Here is a 19,597-nt window from a genome sequence, read left to right as displayed (position 1 = left end):
AGCACTTCCTGCGGTTGCAAGGAAAAGTGCCGGGTGTGGTGGGGCTGGAGGGGAGTGTGGAGCAGACAAGGGAGTCCTGGAGAGAGTGGTCCCTCCAGAAAGCAGATAAGGGTGGGGAGGGAAAAATGTCTTTGGTAGTGGGGTCAGATTGCAGATGGTGGAAGTGTTGGAGGGTGATGCATTGGATCTGGAGGTTGGTGGGGTGGTACGTGAGGACGAGGGGGATTCTGTTTTGGTTGTTATTGCGGGGAGGGCATGTGAGGGATGAGTTGCGGGAAATGCGGGAGACATGGTCAAGGGCGTTCTCGACCACTGAGGGGGGAAGTTACGGTCCTTGAAAAATGAGGTCATCTGAGATGTTCGGGAGTGGAATGCCTCATCCTGGGAGCAGATGCGGCGGAGGTGACGGAATTGGGAATAAGAGATGGCATTTTTGCAGGAAGGTGGGTGGGAGGAGGTGTACTCTAGGTTGCTGTGGGAGTCGGTGGGCTTGAAATGGATATCGGTTTCCAGGTGGTTGCCAGAGATGGAAAAAGAGAGGTCCAGGAAGGAGAGAGAGGTATCAGAGATGGTCCAGGTGAACTACAGGTTGGGGTGGAAGGTGTTGGTGAAGTGGATGAACTGTTCGAGCACCACGTGGGTGCACAAGGCGGCGCCGATACAGTCATCCATGTAATGGAGGAAGAGATGGGGTTTAGGGCCAGTGTAGGTACGGAAGAGGGATTGTTCCACTTAACCTACAAAGAGGCAGGCATAGTTTGGGCCCATGCTGGTACCCACGGCCACCCCTTTTGTCTGTAGGAAGTGGGAGGAATTGAAAGAGAAGTTGTTAAGGGTGAGGACGAGTTCAGCTAAGCGGATGAGACTGTCAATGGAGGGGGCCTGGTCGGGCCTGCGGGACAGGAAGAAGCTGAGGTCCTTTAGGCCATCTGCATGGGGAATGCAGGTGTATAGGGACTGAACGTCCATGGTAAAGATGAGGTGTTGGGGACCAGGGAATCGGAAGTTTTGGAGGAGGTGGAGGGTGTTGGTGGTGTCACGGACGTAGGTGGGGAGTTGCTGGACCAAGGGGGAGAAAATGGAGTCGAGATAAGTAGAGATAAGTTTGGTGGGGCAGGAGCAGGTGGAGACAATGGGTTGACCAGGGCAGTCAGGTTTGTGGATTTTGGGAAGGAGATAGAAGCAGGCGGTGCGGGGTTGGGGAACGATGAGTTTGGAGGCTGTGGGTGGGAGGTCACCTGAAGTGATGAGGTTGTGGATGGTTTGGGAGATGATGTTTTGGTGGTTGGGGGTGGGGTCATGATCAAGGGGGCGGTAGGAGGAGGTGTTAGAGAGCTGGCGTCTGGCCTTGGCGATGTAGAGGTCAGTGCGCCATACTGCAACCGCGCCTCCCTTGTCCGCGGGTTTTATGATGAGGTTGGGATTGGAGCAGCGGGCTGCCCGTTCTGTGGGGGAGAGGTTGGAGTGGGTGAGAGGGGTGGAGAGGTTGAGGTGATTGATGTCTCGACGGCAGTTGGAAGTGGAGGCCTTGGGGTAGTGTCCAGGAGGAGGGGGTGTGTTGGAGGCGGGAGAATTGATTTCTCCAAGGTACCCAATCTTCTGTTTGGTTGTTTTTAATTATTTGCGTATCCTGTCATGTCTTTTTAATGTGATTATTTGTTCTTCTTTCTCTAAAGTTGCTTTAAATTCTACAGTATCTAAACACTGCTGTATTACTGGCTTTAAATCTTTTACCTTTGCAGTAAATCAGTGCTGTTTTAATCTCTTTCTTTGGAGGACTTCTAATTCTGTAAGTAACAATGTTGTATTATTTTCTTTGAAGTAAGCTTTTAATTTCTGTACAATAACACCGCTGAATCTTTGTACTGTTTACTTGGGGTCTTTCCAAGTTTTAACCGAGATTCTCTCACCTCCTTCAGTGACAAATGCACCATAGTACAGAGTAGAGGGAGAAAAGAGAGAGATGGTAGTAATAGGAATAGCTTAGTTAGGGGAATAGATACTGTGCCCTGCAGCAAAGACAAGAGTCCTGAAGGCTGTTTACCCACCTGGTGACAAGGTCCAGGATATCCCTTTGGGACTGGAAAGAAACTCAGTGCAAGGGAAGGTATCATGGACCAGACCAGAGGCCCAAAGTATATTATGGAGGAACCCTAAACCATTTTATATTCTTTTAAAAGGTAAGTGTAAGGTACTGTGTTCCAAATATGATTTGATTGGTCCACCATTAAGCTTTAATCAAAACACACGTTATTCTCACACCATGGTTAAAATACAATAATAAGCATTGGCAAAGGCATTTAAGCAACATAGTTATAATTTTCAAGTGCTGCCTCTCTCCAGTCCAGTAGAAAAAAACACCAGAAGAAATAATCTGTATTGTTTACTTGGGGTCTTCCCGAGTTTTAACTGAGATTCTGTCACCTCCTTCAGTGACAAATGCACCATAGTACAGAGCACCATTCAAGTAGGGGGAGAAAAGAGAGAGATGGTAGTAATAGGAATAGCTTAGTTAGGGGAATAGATACTGTGCCCTGCTCAGATTCTCCAGCATTGGCAGTTCCCACTATCTCAGAAGAAATAATCTGCCTCTTTTTGATTTTTAAGAGAAAGCCTCTTGTCTAAGACTCCTAGCAGTGGAGAATTCAAGCTTTTAGCTCCAGCAGCCAACAGAAACCTTTTCAACTAATTGAAGGCAAAACCAAAAGCCTTCCTAGGTCTGTGTGAATCTTGACCCTGCCCAGTCATGGTTCTTTTGTCTTTCGTAGATCGTAGAATCCCTACAGTGTGGAAACAAGCCCTTTGGCCCAACAAGTCCACACTGACCCTCACAACAGTACCCCATAATCCTCCTAATCTACACATCGCTGAACATTATGGACAATTTGACATGGCCAAACCACCTAGCCTGCACATCTTTGGACTGAGGGAAGAAACCGGAGCACCAGGAGGAAACCTATGCAGACACAGGGAGAATGTGCAAACTCCACACAGACAGTCACCCGAGGGTGAGAATCGAACCTGGCTCCATGGCGCTGTGAGGCAGCAGTGCTAACCACTGAGCCACCGTGCCACCCTGGTTATTTAAAAACAAATCAAAGGAGAACTCAAAGCTGTTTACTAACTGCCTGTCTGAAGGAGAAGTTTTGGCATCACAGTTATAACACACCTCTACAATACAAACAGGACAGAGAACATATCTGTTAAAGGCACAGTATTGTCACAAAGGATCCGATTGTCATTGTAAACATAGGTAACAATGATAGGGGAAGGTATTAATATGGTGGTGAGTAGTGATAAAGGTGCAATAGATTGTGATGTAGAATCAGTATCGGTGGAAATGATAGCCAGGGAAAGACGACACAGGTGGGAGTCATCTGTAAGTCCCCAAAGAGAGTATAAATCAGAAAATAATGGAAGTATATAAAAAGGGCACTATGATTGTCATGGGAGATATTAATCTGCATATTGACATTGGAGATGAATTTCTGGAGTGCATCAAGGGATTGCTTATTAGAGTAGTGTGTTGTAGAACCTACCAGGGAATGGGCTATTTTAGCTCTAATAATTCTAAACTAGAATTAATATGATATCTCATAATTAAGGATCCTCTAGAGATTAGCAATCAAAACATGGTAGAATTTCAAATTCAGGTCGAGGGAAAGCAGCCCAAGTCTCAAATCAGTGCCCTCAAATAAGGACAATTACAAAGATATGCAGAAAATGATTTCTAAAGCAGGCTGGGAAAATAAACAGGACAGCAGATGAGCAGTGGCAGTTTTAATCAGATATTTCATAATGCTCAGAAAAATTTATTCTATTCAAAATGATGAGAAACATGAACCACCTAGGGTTAATAAAAAACGGTGAAGGAAAGCATCCAATCAAAATCAAGGACATAAAAAGCATCAAAAACTAATGGTAGACCAGAGGATTGGGAATTCAAGAACCAGCAGCAGATCACTAAAAGACTAATAAAAATGAGAATTGATAATGAAAGTAAGTTGGCAAGAAGTATAGAAACAAACAGCAAGAGTTTCTACAGGAATGTGAAAAGAAAGAGAATGGCAGATAATGTAATCCAAAAGTTTGCATTGGTCTTTACAGTGGAGTGCATTATAAACATCCCAAAGATAACAGATAAACAAGGTGCTAGAGGGAGGTAAAGTATTGTAACAGTTTAAATTATGAGGAACAAAGTATTTGACAAATTAATGTGACTGAAAGCAGGCATGTCATATCAATGGCCTGCATCCAAGGATTTTAAAGGAAGTGGCTGCAGTGATAGTAGATATATAGGTCAAAATATTACAAAATTCACTGGATTTTGGAAGGGTTCTAGCAGATTAGAAAGCTGTTCAAAAAGGGAGGCAGACAGAAAGCAAGAAACTCTAGGCCACTTAGCGTAATATGATCGACTCCATTCAGGAAGAAATAGTAGAACATTTAGAAAAGCTTAACACAATCAAACAGAATCAATGTGGCTTTATGTAAGGAAAATGATGTTTAACAAATTTGGCAGCCTTCTTTGAGGATAAAACAGACAGAATTGGTACATGTAGTCATTTTGATTTCCAGAAGGCATTTGATAACACACAACACCCAAAGGTTATTACTTAAGGTTAGAGTGCATGGTATCGGGGATAATGTCTTTTCATAAATTCAGAATTTGTTAACAAACGGAAAGCAGAGAGTCAGGATTGATGGGTCATTTTTAGGTTGGAAAGAATTATTTTTGTATCACCAGTAAATTTGGATACATTACAATTTGCCACATGCTCTAAGTTATTAATGTAAATGGTAAATAATTGAGGTCTGGACTGGTCCTTGTGGCGCTACACTACTTATATCTTTCCAACCTGAAAAAGACCTATTAATCCTGAATCCCAGTCTTCTCTGTGTTAAACAATCCTAAATCCCTGTTTTGGTAGGAAGAATCAAAGAGCAGACTATTATTTAAATGGAGAGAAACTCCAAAAAAAAGTTCAGAGCTGAGGGATTTGACTGTTCTTGTGTATGAGGTATAAAAAGTTAGCATGCGGGTACAGCAGGTGATTAAGAATACAAATGAATTTTGGCCTTTATTATTAAGGCTTTGAGTTTAAAAATAGTGACATCTTGACACAAATGCACTGGGCATGGGTGAAGCCACACCTGGAATATGTGTATATTTTTGGCTCTGTATTTAAGAAGGGATGTATTGGGATTGGAGGCAGTTCAGAAGTGACGCACTGGGCTAATTAACAGCTCAACAGATTAGGCCTGCATCCATTTGAGTTTAGACACATGAGGGGTAATCTTATTGAAACATACTAGAATATGAGGGAACTTGACAGGTTAAATATTGAGAAGGTGTGTCCACTCATACGGAAATCTCTAACAAGGGACATAGTTATAGAACAAGGGAACATTCATTTAAAAACTGAGATATGAAGGAGTTTCTTTTCCCAGAGCATCTGGAATTGTCTACCTCGGTGTTGTGGAGATGAGGTCACTGAAAGGAGTTAAAGAGGAGGTACGTAGATTTTTGAAATATCGAGGAGTTGGGGCAATATTAGGAACTGGCATGAAAGAGGAGTTGAGGCTAGGTGCTGATCAGTTACAACCTTGTAAAATGGCATGGCAAGCCTAAGAGGACAAATGTCCTACTCCAGCTCTGATTTCTCCAGTTCTCATGAAATGTGCTGTAAAATTTCCACAGGGTCTCTGAATCTGTTTATTTAAACATCAGACAAACTGGATTATTTTCTGCAAATTGAACATAAAAACATAAGAACTAGCAGCAGGAGTAGGCAATTTAGTTTCTCAAGTCTGCTTGGCATTTAATACGATCAATTCTGATCTCATCTTGATCTCAACTCCATTTTCCTGTCCACTGTCCATAACTCTTCAACTCATTACTAATTAAAAATCTGTCCATCTCCTCTTGAAATTTACTCAATGAGATGTAAGGAAAATCTTTTTCACCCAGAAGGTGGTGGGAATCTGGAATTCAATGCTTGTAATGGTAGTAGAGGTAGAAGCTCTCATAATATTTAAAAAGTATTTAGATGTGCGCTTGCGATGCCAAGGCATACCAGGCTATTGGCCAAGGTCTGGAAAATGGGATCAGAGTAGTTAGGTGGTTCGTTTTAACTTGTACAGATATCTTGGGCCAAAGGACCTTTCCTGTGCTGTCGATCTCTATGACTAAATTCATGAATAAATGACTATGACTCTATGAATAAAATTTCACCTTTGTGGAACTGTAGTTCAGTTGAAATTTGCCAGAAATTGATGGTGCAAGCTATTTATGGAATGAAAGGTTAAGGGGAAAACCAAGTCCACTTTATGACACATGAAGAAATGCATTACTCCAGTAAAATCTGGGCTAAAATCTTGGCCTGCGTTGGGCTTCTGGTGAGGGGCAGGAAATAATAGTGGTGACCATTAAGCAACAAAAGTTAGCTCTCTCGAACATTGGATGTGTTGGCTTTACTTGGAAAATGAAATAGAAAAATGGCAACTATTAAACAATGACAGCCAAGTTGTCATTGTTTTAAAAAACGAAGCCCTCGTCAATGGTAGCCATTGCCTAAATTAAACCTGGCATTCTGTGGTCATCTGAGCAATGATATGTAATGTGGAGGTTAGTTAAGTGGTAACAGAGTAGGCTGAGGAATATTTTACAAGCAAATTGTAAGGCCATCTATGTTTGTCGTGGAGCATAAATATCAATTAAATAAAACCATAATTTTGATAACTTCAGCAAAATAGGTTTTATTTTAGATGACATACATCTTAAGTATATGCGTGTGTCTATGCATTTGCATAGACTAAAACCAAGGGGCATACTTTCATGATAAGTAGTAGGCTGTTTAAGATTGAATACATTTCTCATCTCATTCGTGGTGGTGACTCTTTGTAGTCTCCACCCCAGAGGGTTTTGGAAACTCAGTCATTGAGAATGTTCAAAACAGAACTTAATAGATTTCTGGAAAATAATGCCATGAAGGAATATGCAGTTAGTGCAGAAAAGTGGGATTGAGCTAAATAATCAGCCATGATCTAATTGAATGCTGGAGCAGGCTTGATGGGCTGAATTGCCTACTCCTGTTTCTATATTCCTACACACGTCTATGGCAAGACATTGTGATCAGTGGCAATTTTGTCTAGTTGCTTTTCAAATGAAAATGCAGTGGTTACATCAAAGATCTTGCCAATGAGCCAGACAGCTTGGAAGGCTGAATCTTTTCTCTGGCTCAGTTCCCACTTTTCTCCCGTGAAATATGATCTTTGGCAGTTCCTGTGAAATTTAATGCAATAAAACATCCCACAGGGTAATATCTGATGCGTCGGAAATTCCAGGCATAGTAATATCTTACTTTGAACATTTTGTTTGTCACCTTATAGGATCCTATAATTATTAAGAAGCAAGTCCAGGGGTGTTCTGCAATGAAGTCAGCAGTAAGTATTAATGTTGGTTGAAGCAGATTCTTATTGCAATTTATAAATCTGAAATACTGTGGCGGCAAAGATCGAGGTAACATTGAGTGTTGCCCCTGTAGCCAAATCCTGAGCGTGCAGCTGTTCAATGTTCCATAAATGCCATTGATCCTCCTGTGCCGGCTTATGATATTCCAGATAAATGATACTGGGGATTCACTGCAGATAACTTCATCCTTAATGTAAGATGGTTGAAATGCACAAGGAATTACCTACTGAATCTCTTCATATATAGTTATTTCTAATATTTAATGCTAGAAATAAGAGCAAATCATATACGTTTTTCACGAGGCTTTTCAGCTAGTTTCATTCAAAGGACTGTTTTTCCAAGTAATGTGCTCAGTGATGCATGTCTTACCCAGCACAGACCAGTTCTGAAAGCCAGTTTAATTAATAGTGTGACTAGTCCCTAGTTACTCTTGACATTTGTTGTGGAAGTTAGAATTACATTCAAGTTGAATACATGAAAGGACAATCTGCAGCAGACTGTTAAATCTGTAGTTACAGTGCAGTAATAGCTATCTTGGAATTGATTATTATTATCCCTGTAGAGATTTTTTATGTTTAAGGAGAAGTTCAAACTCCCCATTATTACCTGAAAGAATTCTACAACAACATTTCAATAAAAGAAACAATCTTTACAAAATTAGGTATGAAATATTACATTATAGTTTTGTAATAGTTAAAACATAGATCAACAGATGAGATGAATTAGAAATATAAACATCAGCTAAATATGAATTATTAGAATAACCACATATCTGGTGATTGTTAAAACAATTTTAAATTATGGATTTTTGAGAAGTCAGCACTAAGACTTCTTTTTGCCTCATTATTTCTGGTAGATTTTAGTGCAATTGCAGGTGGATTATATATTTTGAGCTATTGCCTCTCTCCACTGTGGGTTCTGGTAGACGCTGTACAATGCTGCTAATTTAGAGTTGAACTCAGTAGCCAACCTTACCTTGTGTTGTAGTGTCAGAAAATCCTCTTTGCTATTTAATTGAATGTCTTGTAATGATGAATGGGAGCAGATTTGGAAGCAATTTGCTACTTCATTAAGTAAAGGTTGTTATTCTCCAATGTATTTTCTAAGACTTTGAATGTGTGGTCTTAGTTAATGCAAGCTTTAATTTTATAAAATAATTGCTGCACTATCTAGTTCACAATGTTAAGTAAAGACTGGTCTGAGACTTCAGCATTCAAACCCGCTTTGTTTTGGCTGATGCCTTCCATTCTGTTTTATTTAAAACTTAGTTAGAGCTAAATATTTTGGCTAAACGTCTGGACATTTGTGCTGATCTCTACCTTCCTTGTTAATTACGGTTTGTGAAGCCCTTAGGGATAGTTTGTTACATTTAAAGAACAGGATATGTAGCAGTTATTGCAGCAGATTTTGTGTCGATCAAAATTGTTAATTGTCTTAACATAACATTGAGTACGTAGAATGTACAGGCAGTCAGGACACACTGACAAGCAGAAGTTACTATCCAAAATAAATAACCCACCATGTACAACTAAAACAGATTTATTGATATTTGATTTAAAAAAAAATCAAGGATTGAAATCACATTTGTAATTTCTTATTTCCATTGTTGTCCATTACCCCTTGATTAGATTTCAATTATGCATGACTTGCCCATTATCTTTACTGTGCTCTAATTTTCTCTTATGAGGCTGGGAGGTACTGTCATGGGAAACTTAGACAGTTGCTGCAATGTATTGTGTAAATAAAGTACCATCAGCACAGTGTGGTTGTTGGCCATGAAAGGACTAATTTGAGTAAAGTAGCAGCAGGCTGGTTGAAGAAACTTCTGTTCTGCACGCCACAGAACAAGCAACAATTTGACCATTGCAGGTTTTCTTGCAATTGTACCCATCAACAGAATGGCCAATCCATTTCCCACTTGATCCGTGACAATAGCGGAGAAGCTTGTCAGATCAGGTAGTGAGCCGTGTACCACAGAATATCCGTGCTTTGTCTTGCTCTTGTAGCCATGCAGTTGACAGAACTAGTGCAGTTTGATCAAAACTAACTTCTGATAATTATGCAGCAAAGATCAATGAGGGATGAGTCAAAGTTCTGTAACTGAAGATGGTCATCACCTGACAATTATGTGCCATAAATATTGTGTCCAGGTGCAAGTCCAGATCTTGATTAAGTTCTGATGTTGCCTGGTTTATTTGCTTCATTATGGAAGGAGACATAACTGAAGCTGAATGCTGTGGAATCATCAGTTCCACACTATTCTTCATAGAGAATGATGGAGAGAACATTAGTGAAACCTGTAATTCTGTAGTTCCCATCGGTAACTCCCCTCTGCCCAACCCTGCAATCCCCTAAACATCAGGGTCAATGTTATGCTGCAATGTCAATGATTGATAATTATACAGGAGTAAAAAAAAACCTGATTCACCTAGCCACTGCAGAAGAAACTTTTGATAGAAATTAAACTGTTGCTAGGAAACTGTGCAGGAAGATTGTTGATAAATTCATATCTTAATGGCTCTGACTTGGACTGATAGGCTGGAATTTCTCCAAGTGATATCCACATCTGATGTTGGGTGCAGATCCTCTATCCTTTAGATGTACATTTCCTCACATGTTGAACCTGGTCAGCAACTGAATCAAAGGCTCACATTGTTAAATGTAACATCTCATTTCTGTCATAGTGAAAATCACAGGCACACTTGCAAGATAACACAACTTAATTTATTCAAAAAGCTATTAAAGGCTACTGATGGCCCTAACTCACATTTCCCTAATCTACCTTTTGGGCAATTATCAGATTTCATGCATCTGATGATGTTGAATGGAGGGATAGTAATGCATTATACGTATATGAATGCAAAGTCAGTACAAGTATCTACCTATTCTTGCCTAACCTATGACTTTGAAGAAATATGGCCAAGACCTGCCATGAGATCACTGGGTAGTACTTTGCCAAAATGTTGGTGGCAATAGGACCTGAGGTAAGATAGAAAGAATCAGTTTAAATAACAGCAAAAAGAGAAATCCAAATCACAGCTCTGTAACATTTATTAGTGTAGTGAAAAATCAAAGTCTGTGATCCTGCAAGTGCTGCTGTCATTCTCATTGTGACCTTAAGTCCACTTGAGCTGTTTACAGAGACAAGTTATAAATGGAGGGGTACAAATGTTATAAATAGTCGCATAAGTGAAATGAGCTGATTATTTACAAGACATGACATTTGAAATGAGTCTTTTGTCAAGACCACATTACATTATGCTCATGTAATATTTATTTATTCCTCCTATTTTCAAAACAATGTTTAAAATATTGTCCTTTAGAGACAGATCACTCCAATGTAATACTACTGTGAAAGTATCTATTCCTTACTAGCTGTACAATAATTTCTTAGAAGTGTGGATTCATTGCATGAGGTCATTCAGTCCCCTTATTTCAGTTCTGGCTTTTTGAAAGAACTAACTAATTAGTCAACACTTTTGCTATTGCCCCTGCAAATTTGTCCCTTCAAGCATTTTTCCAATTCTGGTTTGAAAACAATTACTGAATCCGCTTCCATACCCCTCTGAGGTAAAACGTTCCAAATCAGCATAACTCGCTCTAAGATTCGCTCGTCCCATTTCTGCTGTATTGCTTGAGGTCTGAGCGGGGAGAAGCTGGAAGCGTGGAATGTCAAGTAGAGCAAGAACATGAGAAGACTTGATCAGCAACATCCCCACTTACAAACCCTTTTTCTAAAATGGTAGATTCTTTTGGCATTGCAGGATCTGACTTATAGAAGTACAAGTTTGTGATAATAGAAGACAGGCTATAATGAATATCTTGAATTTCAATGTAAGTATTGCCTTTTGCTTCATCAGCTTATCTTAATGCTTATCTTAATATGTTTTGCAGGCAGTGACTAGTTATTGTACTTTTTAACAAGAGAGGTAGAGTATAAGTAGAAGACTCTTGTTGCAGTTGCACTGACACCACACTTAGAGTACTGCGTCCAATTTTGATCTCCTTATGTAAGTAAGGATATACTTGCACTGGAGGCAGTTCAGTGAAGCTTCACTTGTTTGGCTATTGGGATGAAGGGGTTGCCTTATAAGGAAACGTTGAGCAGGTTGAGATAGTGGCTACAATATGGAAAACCCAATCACTCTGTTTCTATCCTCACTTTATGCTCATTTACATACTCTTTCTCATTATGTAAGGACCACTGGACCATGATTGGAAATAGAAATGTTGGCCAGTGGTGCCTGTCTAATCTAGGGGCATTGCCCTCCCTTGTCTGAGCTGAGATTAACTAACTTTTATGACTTTTCAAATTATGGAAAATTCAATTCCTCCATACCTTTTCATAATTCACTTCTTGCAGAATATTTTTTAGTATAACATGTTTCTAGCATCACCATCCAGCGTGTGTAATCATTGATTTTAATACTGTCACATTTTCTGTTCGTCGAAAACTCTTATAACATTCTGCTCTCGAATCATTGGCTATTGTACAAAGGATGGCAGTGTAGATTTATGATTGTAGCCCTCATTCTTGTGGCTAGCCTTATCACATTGAATATTTGAATAGATACCTCATTGAAAATGAAATTGAAAGGAAATTGTAAGTATCAGATGTAGATGCCTGACATTCTGTAGAAGATCATGGCTCCCATGTAAAGGTGATATGTACAAAATTAACTTTTGTAAATTGCAATGCCAAATTGATCTTTTTGCTGTGTTTGATGGAAAGTCAAATTAAAAATTTAACAGACATTTAGTTTTTGTCAAATACCTCCATCGCAATTGGGCGAGGATATCTCAATGAAAATTTGCACATGTTTTGTTAGAAAAATGAGCTTGGATAATAAATAACCTTATTTGTGTTCTATAAATTTGTTTTTGAAAATGCAGTTGTGAAATGGAAATAATTACAATCTGGGTGCCACCTCAACTATGGCTCTGATGTGAGATAGCCAGAAAAAAAACATGCTAGAGTGAAGTAACTTTAACGATAGCAATGCAGCAGAATGTTCTAGAGAACACATAGATCTGTATTTGTTACACTTACTCCTGATCACAAATTGCTTATTTATACTTCTGACTGCACATTTATTGTGTAAGACAGATTGATATTTTAAACAGATTTTGCAGCTCAGTTCCAAATCTCTTTAAACAACATTTAGCTGCCCCTTATTAGTTGTCTTCCAAAATCACTTATGTCAGCAACAATCTTGGAAATTCTGTTTTCAGAACTGTGTATGACAGTGATGCAAGCTCTTCGCTCATTCAGATATACTTAGAACTTTATCATATGTTAAAATACAGTGATTCCTTACATAATTAAAGTCACTAAATGCTCATTTGGAGTCACCAGTATTCACACCCACAGCGTGACATTTTCAGACGAGGAATTCTTGAGGGATTGCATAAAGCCCACTCAGTAATTTCCAAAAATAGAACTTGTCAGTACAGTCCTCTCATGCAGCCTCAGCATTACTTCTATACAAATTATTATTCGTTGCACTCTATATTTTCTTTTCTTTCTGCTGTGCTTTTTCCATTCAGCTGGGAAATGAAGGTTGTGCTGTAAGATCCACACCCAGTTCTCAAGTTACAGAGCAGGTGAAAGTTTGAGTAAATCATTAGTTTGAAGTGATTTGCGTCTTCACTAATATCCTCCCCATTGGTGTGTTATTCTGTAGGATGTTGTTCCACAGTTTGTTTTCCCTGTCATGTGTGTAAAGAGAAATGAAATGTCATACCCAAGTTATAAATTGCAATGTTCATTTTTTAATGATTAACATAAGCTTTTTAGTAATTAACAAAATATGCATCAACACAACATGTGTGCAGCGACCACCCTGAGGACCGTTTTACCAGCTGGTTGTAAGAATGTGTGGAAAACTTACGTTAGAGATAAAGTTTGGAATTGCTGGAAATGTACACAATGTAAGTCAGCAAGTACGTGTGAGAGAGATTGACTGAGTGGAATCATTCATGACGTTCAGGGAGAAGGTGAGTCAACAACTTATTTCCAGAAACGTTTGTTTCATTTTGATTTGTTGTTATTGAATTTTCAAGAGTTCATTTAACGTAACCATCACTTGTGATAGCAGAGAAATGGATGGTTGCTGATTGCTTGCCCACTGCCTGTCTTTTTTATTAATCAATGAAAAGATATGTCAGATAGTAGTGTAATGGGTGAACAATGTTCTGTGTATTTTATGCCAAAAGGTTAAAACTTTAGAATGATATGTCCTGCTGGCAGAGGAATATCCTGGTGCGTTAAAGATTATTGGTGTGGTTGTGTCTGTTTTGAAGGCACTGTACATTTATAATTGAAGGAACATCTTCTCATTTGAGTTATGGAGCAAGTGTTGAAAGTGAGGATGGGTATAGTTGAAAATTTAGTTGGTGGCTGTCTCCCTATCTGACTGTGGGTAGTGACAATTTACTGTTCTGTGTTCTCCCTTTATGAGGAGGTTTATGGTGAGTAAACCTCCAAACATAGAACCCAGGCTGCTTGGAACTTCTCTAATTTTTACCTTAGTGCTAAAATTGTTTGGGTTGGTTTTGTTCCATGGGTGTTTCAGCCGCATGGTTGTTAAACTTTTCCATAGCAGGAGCAGCAATGCATCATTTTGTTCACTTGTATGCTGTAGGAGATGGTCCCTCTTCAGTGGATAGCTCCATAAGGCATCAGGGTGGGTTCTTTAGAGCTTATGATTTCTGTAGCCTCCTGTCATGAATGACTGAATGCAAGATATGATTATAATAGAGGGAAGTTTTTTTGTTTATTGTCCTCTAAAGTGATTGATTTTAATTGGAATAGATTGGAACAGAGGCAGTAAGGATTTGGTACAAAATCATAAATTGCTGGAAAAAATTCAGCAGGTCAGGCAGCATCTTCAAGAGAAAGCAGAGTTAACATTTTAATTCCAGTGACCCTTCTTCAGAACAACCCTCCTGTTCTGAAGAAGGATCACTGAACCCTAATCCTTAACTCTGCTTTCTGTCCACAGATGCCTGACTTGCTGAGTTTTTCAAGCAGTTTATGATTTTGTTTCTGATTTCCAGCATCTGCAGTTTTTTGATTTCTTAATAAGGATTTGATTGTGGTACCATAAATAATATGTTTGAAGGAAAACACCAGCTTTTGTACTGCACCTAATCTATGGCATTGGAAACAGCAAAGGATTTCCTGCAGGTGGCAGAGTTGTCATTGGCTGCCTGAACGGAAATTTCAAACCCAAGGTCAATTGATTTTGTGAGTAAACTGGAGGTAGCATTGCCTGACAGAGCTAAAACGGCAGAGATAATTGAGGTACGCTTGGGTTTAGAGGAATCACACAAAGGGCTGAGTACTTCAGGAGCTGCAGTGTTGGAATTGGGAGATATTCAGTTACAGTTGAAGTGGCCGAAGCATGATGTGAAAGTGAAGAAACCAGTGATGACACAAACAGTTAGGAAAGGAAGATGGAATTATGAAAACAGGAAATGGGAAGGAATTAGAAGTTCAAAGGGAAAGCAAAAAGAGAAAACATGCATATGAGCTAAAAATGGTGCAGTTGAAACAAGAGATTTCACATGCTGATACAGGCTCTGATGGAGAGAATCTGAGTCATAAATTTTGAAGTATAGTAAGGAAATGTTTAAGTTTCCAATAGAGTTAAAGTTATACCAATTCTTCTTTTTTTGTTTATAGTTTAACTGGGGATAAGAATTAAATGTATTTTGCTTAAAGCCGAATAGTGTGCTCAATTGAATTACATTTGGAACACAGTACCTTATACTTGCCTTTAAATAAGAGCAAAGTTAGAGTCTAGGCTATCTCCTTGAGAAATTTGCAGGGGGTTTGGTCTGGTCAATAACAATACAAAAAGGAGGGTAAATGATCCCTTTTTGAATTTTGCAGATGATATGAAATTTTCTAATAATAAATATAAAGGAGGTTATTAACTGACTTCAGGAGGACATGAACTGGTGAAATGGGCAAAGACATAGCTGATGAAATTTAATATAGAGAATTGAAGCATTTTGGAAGGATGTTTAAGAAGAAGCAATGAAAACTAAACTTTATGATTTTAAAGGGAGTGTAGGATCTGACAAATTTGGATCTGTAGGTACCCAATTTTTTAAAAGCTGGTAGGACAAATTAAGAAGCTTGCTAATGGGATTCTTGATTTTATTAACTGAAGAATCGAGGAAATAAGCAACAAAATTAGAACATAATTTTTTGGAACACTAACTGGACATTGGCATTATCTTCAATTCTGGGATGGTGCCTTGGATGAGGAGTTTCAGTTATATGGGAGATTGGAAGCCCTGTGCTTGTTCTCTTTAGACCTGAGAAGGAAGGATTTGGTAGATGCTTTCAAATTCATGAATGGTTTATTGGATTAAATAATGAGAAACTGTTTCTAGAGGCTGACCAATCAGTATTCAGAGCACAGATTTAAGATGCTTAGGTAAAGAAGCAGAGATGAAATGGGGAAACATTTAATCATTGGTGCAATTGAAATGCTCTACATCAAAACATTGTGGAAGCACATGCAGTAATTATATTCAAAGGAAATTGAATAAATATTTTGAGGAAAACTTGCTTGACTAACAGAACAGAGAAGTAGGAATCCATTCAGTAGTGCATTCATCAAGATTCACTGATCTTTCCCAATGCTGGTGCTGTTATCAAAGAATTGGTTTTCAGAAAAAAGTCTATGCTATTGGATATTGCAGACTGTAGAAAGGTGTCTTTACAAAGGTTTGTGTCTCCTATATATAAATACTTATGCTGAATATTGAAAACTACCTTCTTACATGGGGCTTCATAAGAGTAATTTTAGAAGTCATAATCCTGTTTTGTCCCAAATGCTCTGGAACTTTTAAATTTGGATCTTATCTTTGACTATTTATCATCATTTTTAATACTGTATCAAGCTTTTATTCTTTGTGTGTCTGTGTTGTGTTGTACTTCACGTTAGATTGGGAAGGTTGTATTGACTGTGTTTGCTTGCATCGAGTCTGTCCTTTATTCAACATCAGGTGTGATGTTTTGCTGACTTCTTTTAGCTGTGACATGGGAAATTGCCATAAAACCAATAAAAAAATCTAAGTAACAAAATGTACTGGTGTTCATTGTTATCATAAACACTTATCACCTTTGAGAGGACAGAAATACTAACAAGAAAATTATTTGCTAATTTACTTATATATTAAATTTATAGGTCCATGCTAATGAAACAGCCCAACCTCTAGCTTTCACATTTATACCAACTGTTCAAAGACTTCCTGTGCACATTCAGGTCATCAATACCATCAGATCCTCACCTTGGCCTGGAAAGCAACAACAGCCATCCTCGGTAATGAATGAGGTAACATCATAATTTTCAACATGCATTCTTCTTTTCTGCTAAACAGATCATTTTATTAAATGACTTCCTCCACACAAACTCTGAAGTCCTAATACAGATTGTTTGTGCTGTCCTCTTAATATTAGCAACAATGATATCAATTCAATGTGTTTGGCTCAATGCCTTTGTAGCCTTGCTGTCTTGATGTATGCAGATGGCCATCATATCAGATGCTACATTGGGTGATTATCCTAAAATAAATACCTACCTGCATTTATCATATTTTAAATGGTTTTACCATGTTGAAAATCAAATTACTATTACTTTATTACTGTACGTTCTCAGATGACTTTTGATATGACTTTTCACTGGGATAGTGCTTATTCACAAATGGCTGTAATTTATAGATGTTTCAGTTCTAATGTAATCTAATCCATATGGTCTGTATCCCTCTATTCCCCGCCTGTTCTTGTGTCTGTCCTAGTGCCTCTTAAACTTTGCTATCATATCTGCTTCTACCACCTCCATTGGCAGCGCATTCCAGATACCTGCCACCCTCTGTTTAAAAAAACTGTTTTTGCGCACCTCCTTCAAATTTGGCCCCCTCACCATGAAACCTGTGCCCCTAGTATTTGATATTTCCACCATAGGAAGTAGACACTGAATATCTACAGTATTCATAGAGTCATAGTTATATTGCATGAAAACGGACCCTTCGATCCAACTAGTCCATGCTGATGATTTTCCCAAACTAACTTGTCCCACTTGCTGTGTTTGGGCCATCTCCCTCCAAACCTTTCCTATTCATGTACCTATTGAAATGTATCTTAAATGTTGTAACTCTGCCTGCACTCCACCACTTCCTCCAGCAGTCATTCCACACATGAACCACACTCTATGTAAAAGCATTACCTCTCATGTCCTTTTTAAAGCTTTTTCCTGTCACCTTAAAAATAATCCCCCTAGTTTTGAACTTTCCCCACGCTAGGGAAAGGACCCTTGCTATTCACCTTAGCTATGCCCCTCATGATCTTATAAACTTCTATGAGGTCACCCCTCAACTACCTGTGCTCCAGTGAAAGAAGTCCCAGCCTATCCAGCTTGTTTTTATATCTCAAACCCTCTATTTCCTGCAACATCCTGGTAAATCTTTTCTGAACCCTCTCCAAGTTAGTAATATCCTTCCTATTCATGCCTGTCATAATTTTATATACTTTTATCAGGTCACCCCTCAGCCTCTAATGCTTTAGCAAAAACAATCCAAGTTTGTCCAACATCATATAGCTAATAAATCCTAATCCAGAAAACATTGTAGTAACTTGTTTTGCACCCTCTTCAAAGCCTCCACATCCTTCCGAAAGTGTGGTGACCAGATCTGCACACAATGCTCCAAATGTGGCCTAAGTAATGTTTTATAGAGCTGCACATATGATTTTCCAACTTTTATATTCAATGCCCCAACTGATTAAGACAGACATGCCTATGCCTTCTTCATTTACTTGTGTTGCCACTTTCAGGAAGCTATGGACCTGCACTTTAAGATCCCTCACTGCTTCTATTAATGCTTCTACGGGTCCTGCCATTTACTATATGATGACATGATTTGATCTTGCACGTCTTCAGTTTCCAACGTCCTTAAAATACTTCTTCACCTTGCCACAGTTTACATCTCTACTTCCAGCACTGAGACATTCCACATAACGATCTTCCCAAAGCTGCTTGGTACTAGCCATAGCAGTTGGCATCTTGTTGAATTAACTTCACAGTTGCTTGACACTTACTTTTTGATGTACTCCTCACTTGTTTTGGGGAAGGACTGGAATGGCATTTGATGTTCCTTTGTCTGTGGTGAAACCCAATTGTTGGTCACCTAAAATGACAAGATATTGTTCAAAGGAACCTGTCTAGTTTTGTGCCTGACTACTTCTACCCCTTTTAATATGTATCTTTTATGCATTAATGCTCTGTTCTGCATATTCATTGTCTAATAAACATTATCATCTAAATCTAGGAGGAAAAGAAATAAACCTATTGAAAACTTTTCTTGCAGCCTTTGCATATCACTGAAGAACTGCCCTCAGCAGGTGTTACAATGACAGATACTGTTGATAGAGGAACTCCTGGGCAACAGATGGAGATAAGCCAAAGATGGTCGAATAAGGGAGGAGATGTATCTTCTCAAGAAGCTGGATCGTCCGAAGGGATTTTCAAAGCTGAACTTGTATTCTTGGCAGATTCGTATGGAACTGATGGTGATCGTTTTTCAAGAAAAAACGAAGCAGAAGTCAACCTTTCAGCAAAAAAATTACCTTTGTCAAGTCTGTCTCCAAACCCTTTTGTTGATGACAAGAATGGCTATATTCAAAAAGAACTAATAGTGGATGAATCAAAGGCCCCTATGTTACAAAACGCTGAGCAGAAGGTCGACAGGACTCTGCAAGAGCCATTCTTTCAGGCAAGATAGCATTTTTATTCATTCATGTTTTGTTACTTTCATTTAAATGAAATCAAATATTCAGTTGCTTCATTCACTGTCAGTGAGTCAAAATTGTGGAACTCCCTTCCTAACAGCACTATGGGTGAACCTATACCCCAAAAAGGTCTTCAGTGATTCAAGAAGACAACTCGCCAATCCTGAAAAGCACTTAGGGATAAGTAATAAATGCTAGCCTCGCCAGCAAAACCCATATCCCATGAAAGAATAAAAAAAAATGAAAATTTTAACTATTTGGTATCTAAGAACAGTGATTTAAGTATTAGTTGTAGAAAATACGCAGTATTGATAGATATT

The 19,597-nt window shown here is 38.8% G+C and overlaps 1 protein-coding gene across 1 annotated transcript in view; it reads left to right on the top strand.

The window, feature by feature from the left end:
* Positions 1 to 19,270, top strand: part of LOC109917519 — a 37,225-nt gene extending 17,955 nt beyond the window's left edge. The window contains exons 3-5 of the mRNA XM_048597098.1: positions 7,393 to 7,446; positions 16,681 to 16,827; positions 18,857 to 19,270. Of these exons, the coding sequence (XP_048453055.1) occupies positions 7,393 to 7,446; positions 16,681 to 16,827; positions 18,857 to 19,270 (615 nt within the window). The remainder of the gene's footprint in view (positions 1 to 7,392; positions 7,447 to 16,680; positions 16,828 to 18,856) is intronic.
* Positions 19,271 to 19,597: the final 327 nt, after the last annotated feature.

This window comes from Rhincodon typus, chromosome 5 (genome assembly GCF_021869965.1).
Source record: "Rhincodon typus isolate 14 chromosome 5, sRhiTyp1.1, whole genome shotgun sequence".
NCBI classification, from domain to species: domain Eukaryota; kingdom Metazoa; phylum Chordata; class Chondrichthyes; order Orectolobiformes; family Rhincodontidae; genus Rhincodon; species Rhincodon typus.
Note: the sequence above shows the minus strand (reverse complement) of the source record. Positions and strands in the feature narration are given on the sequence as shown.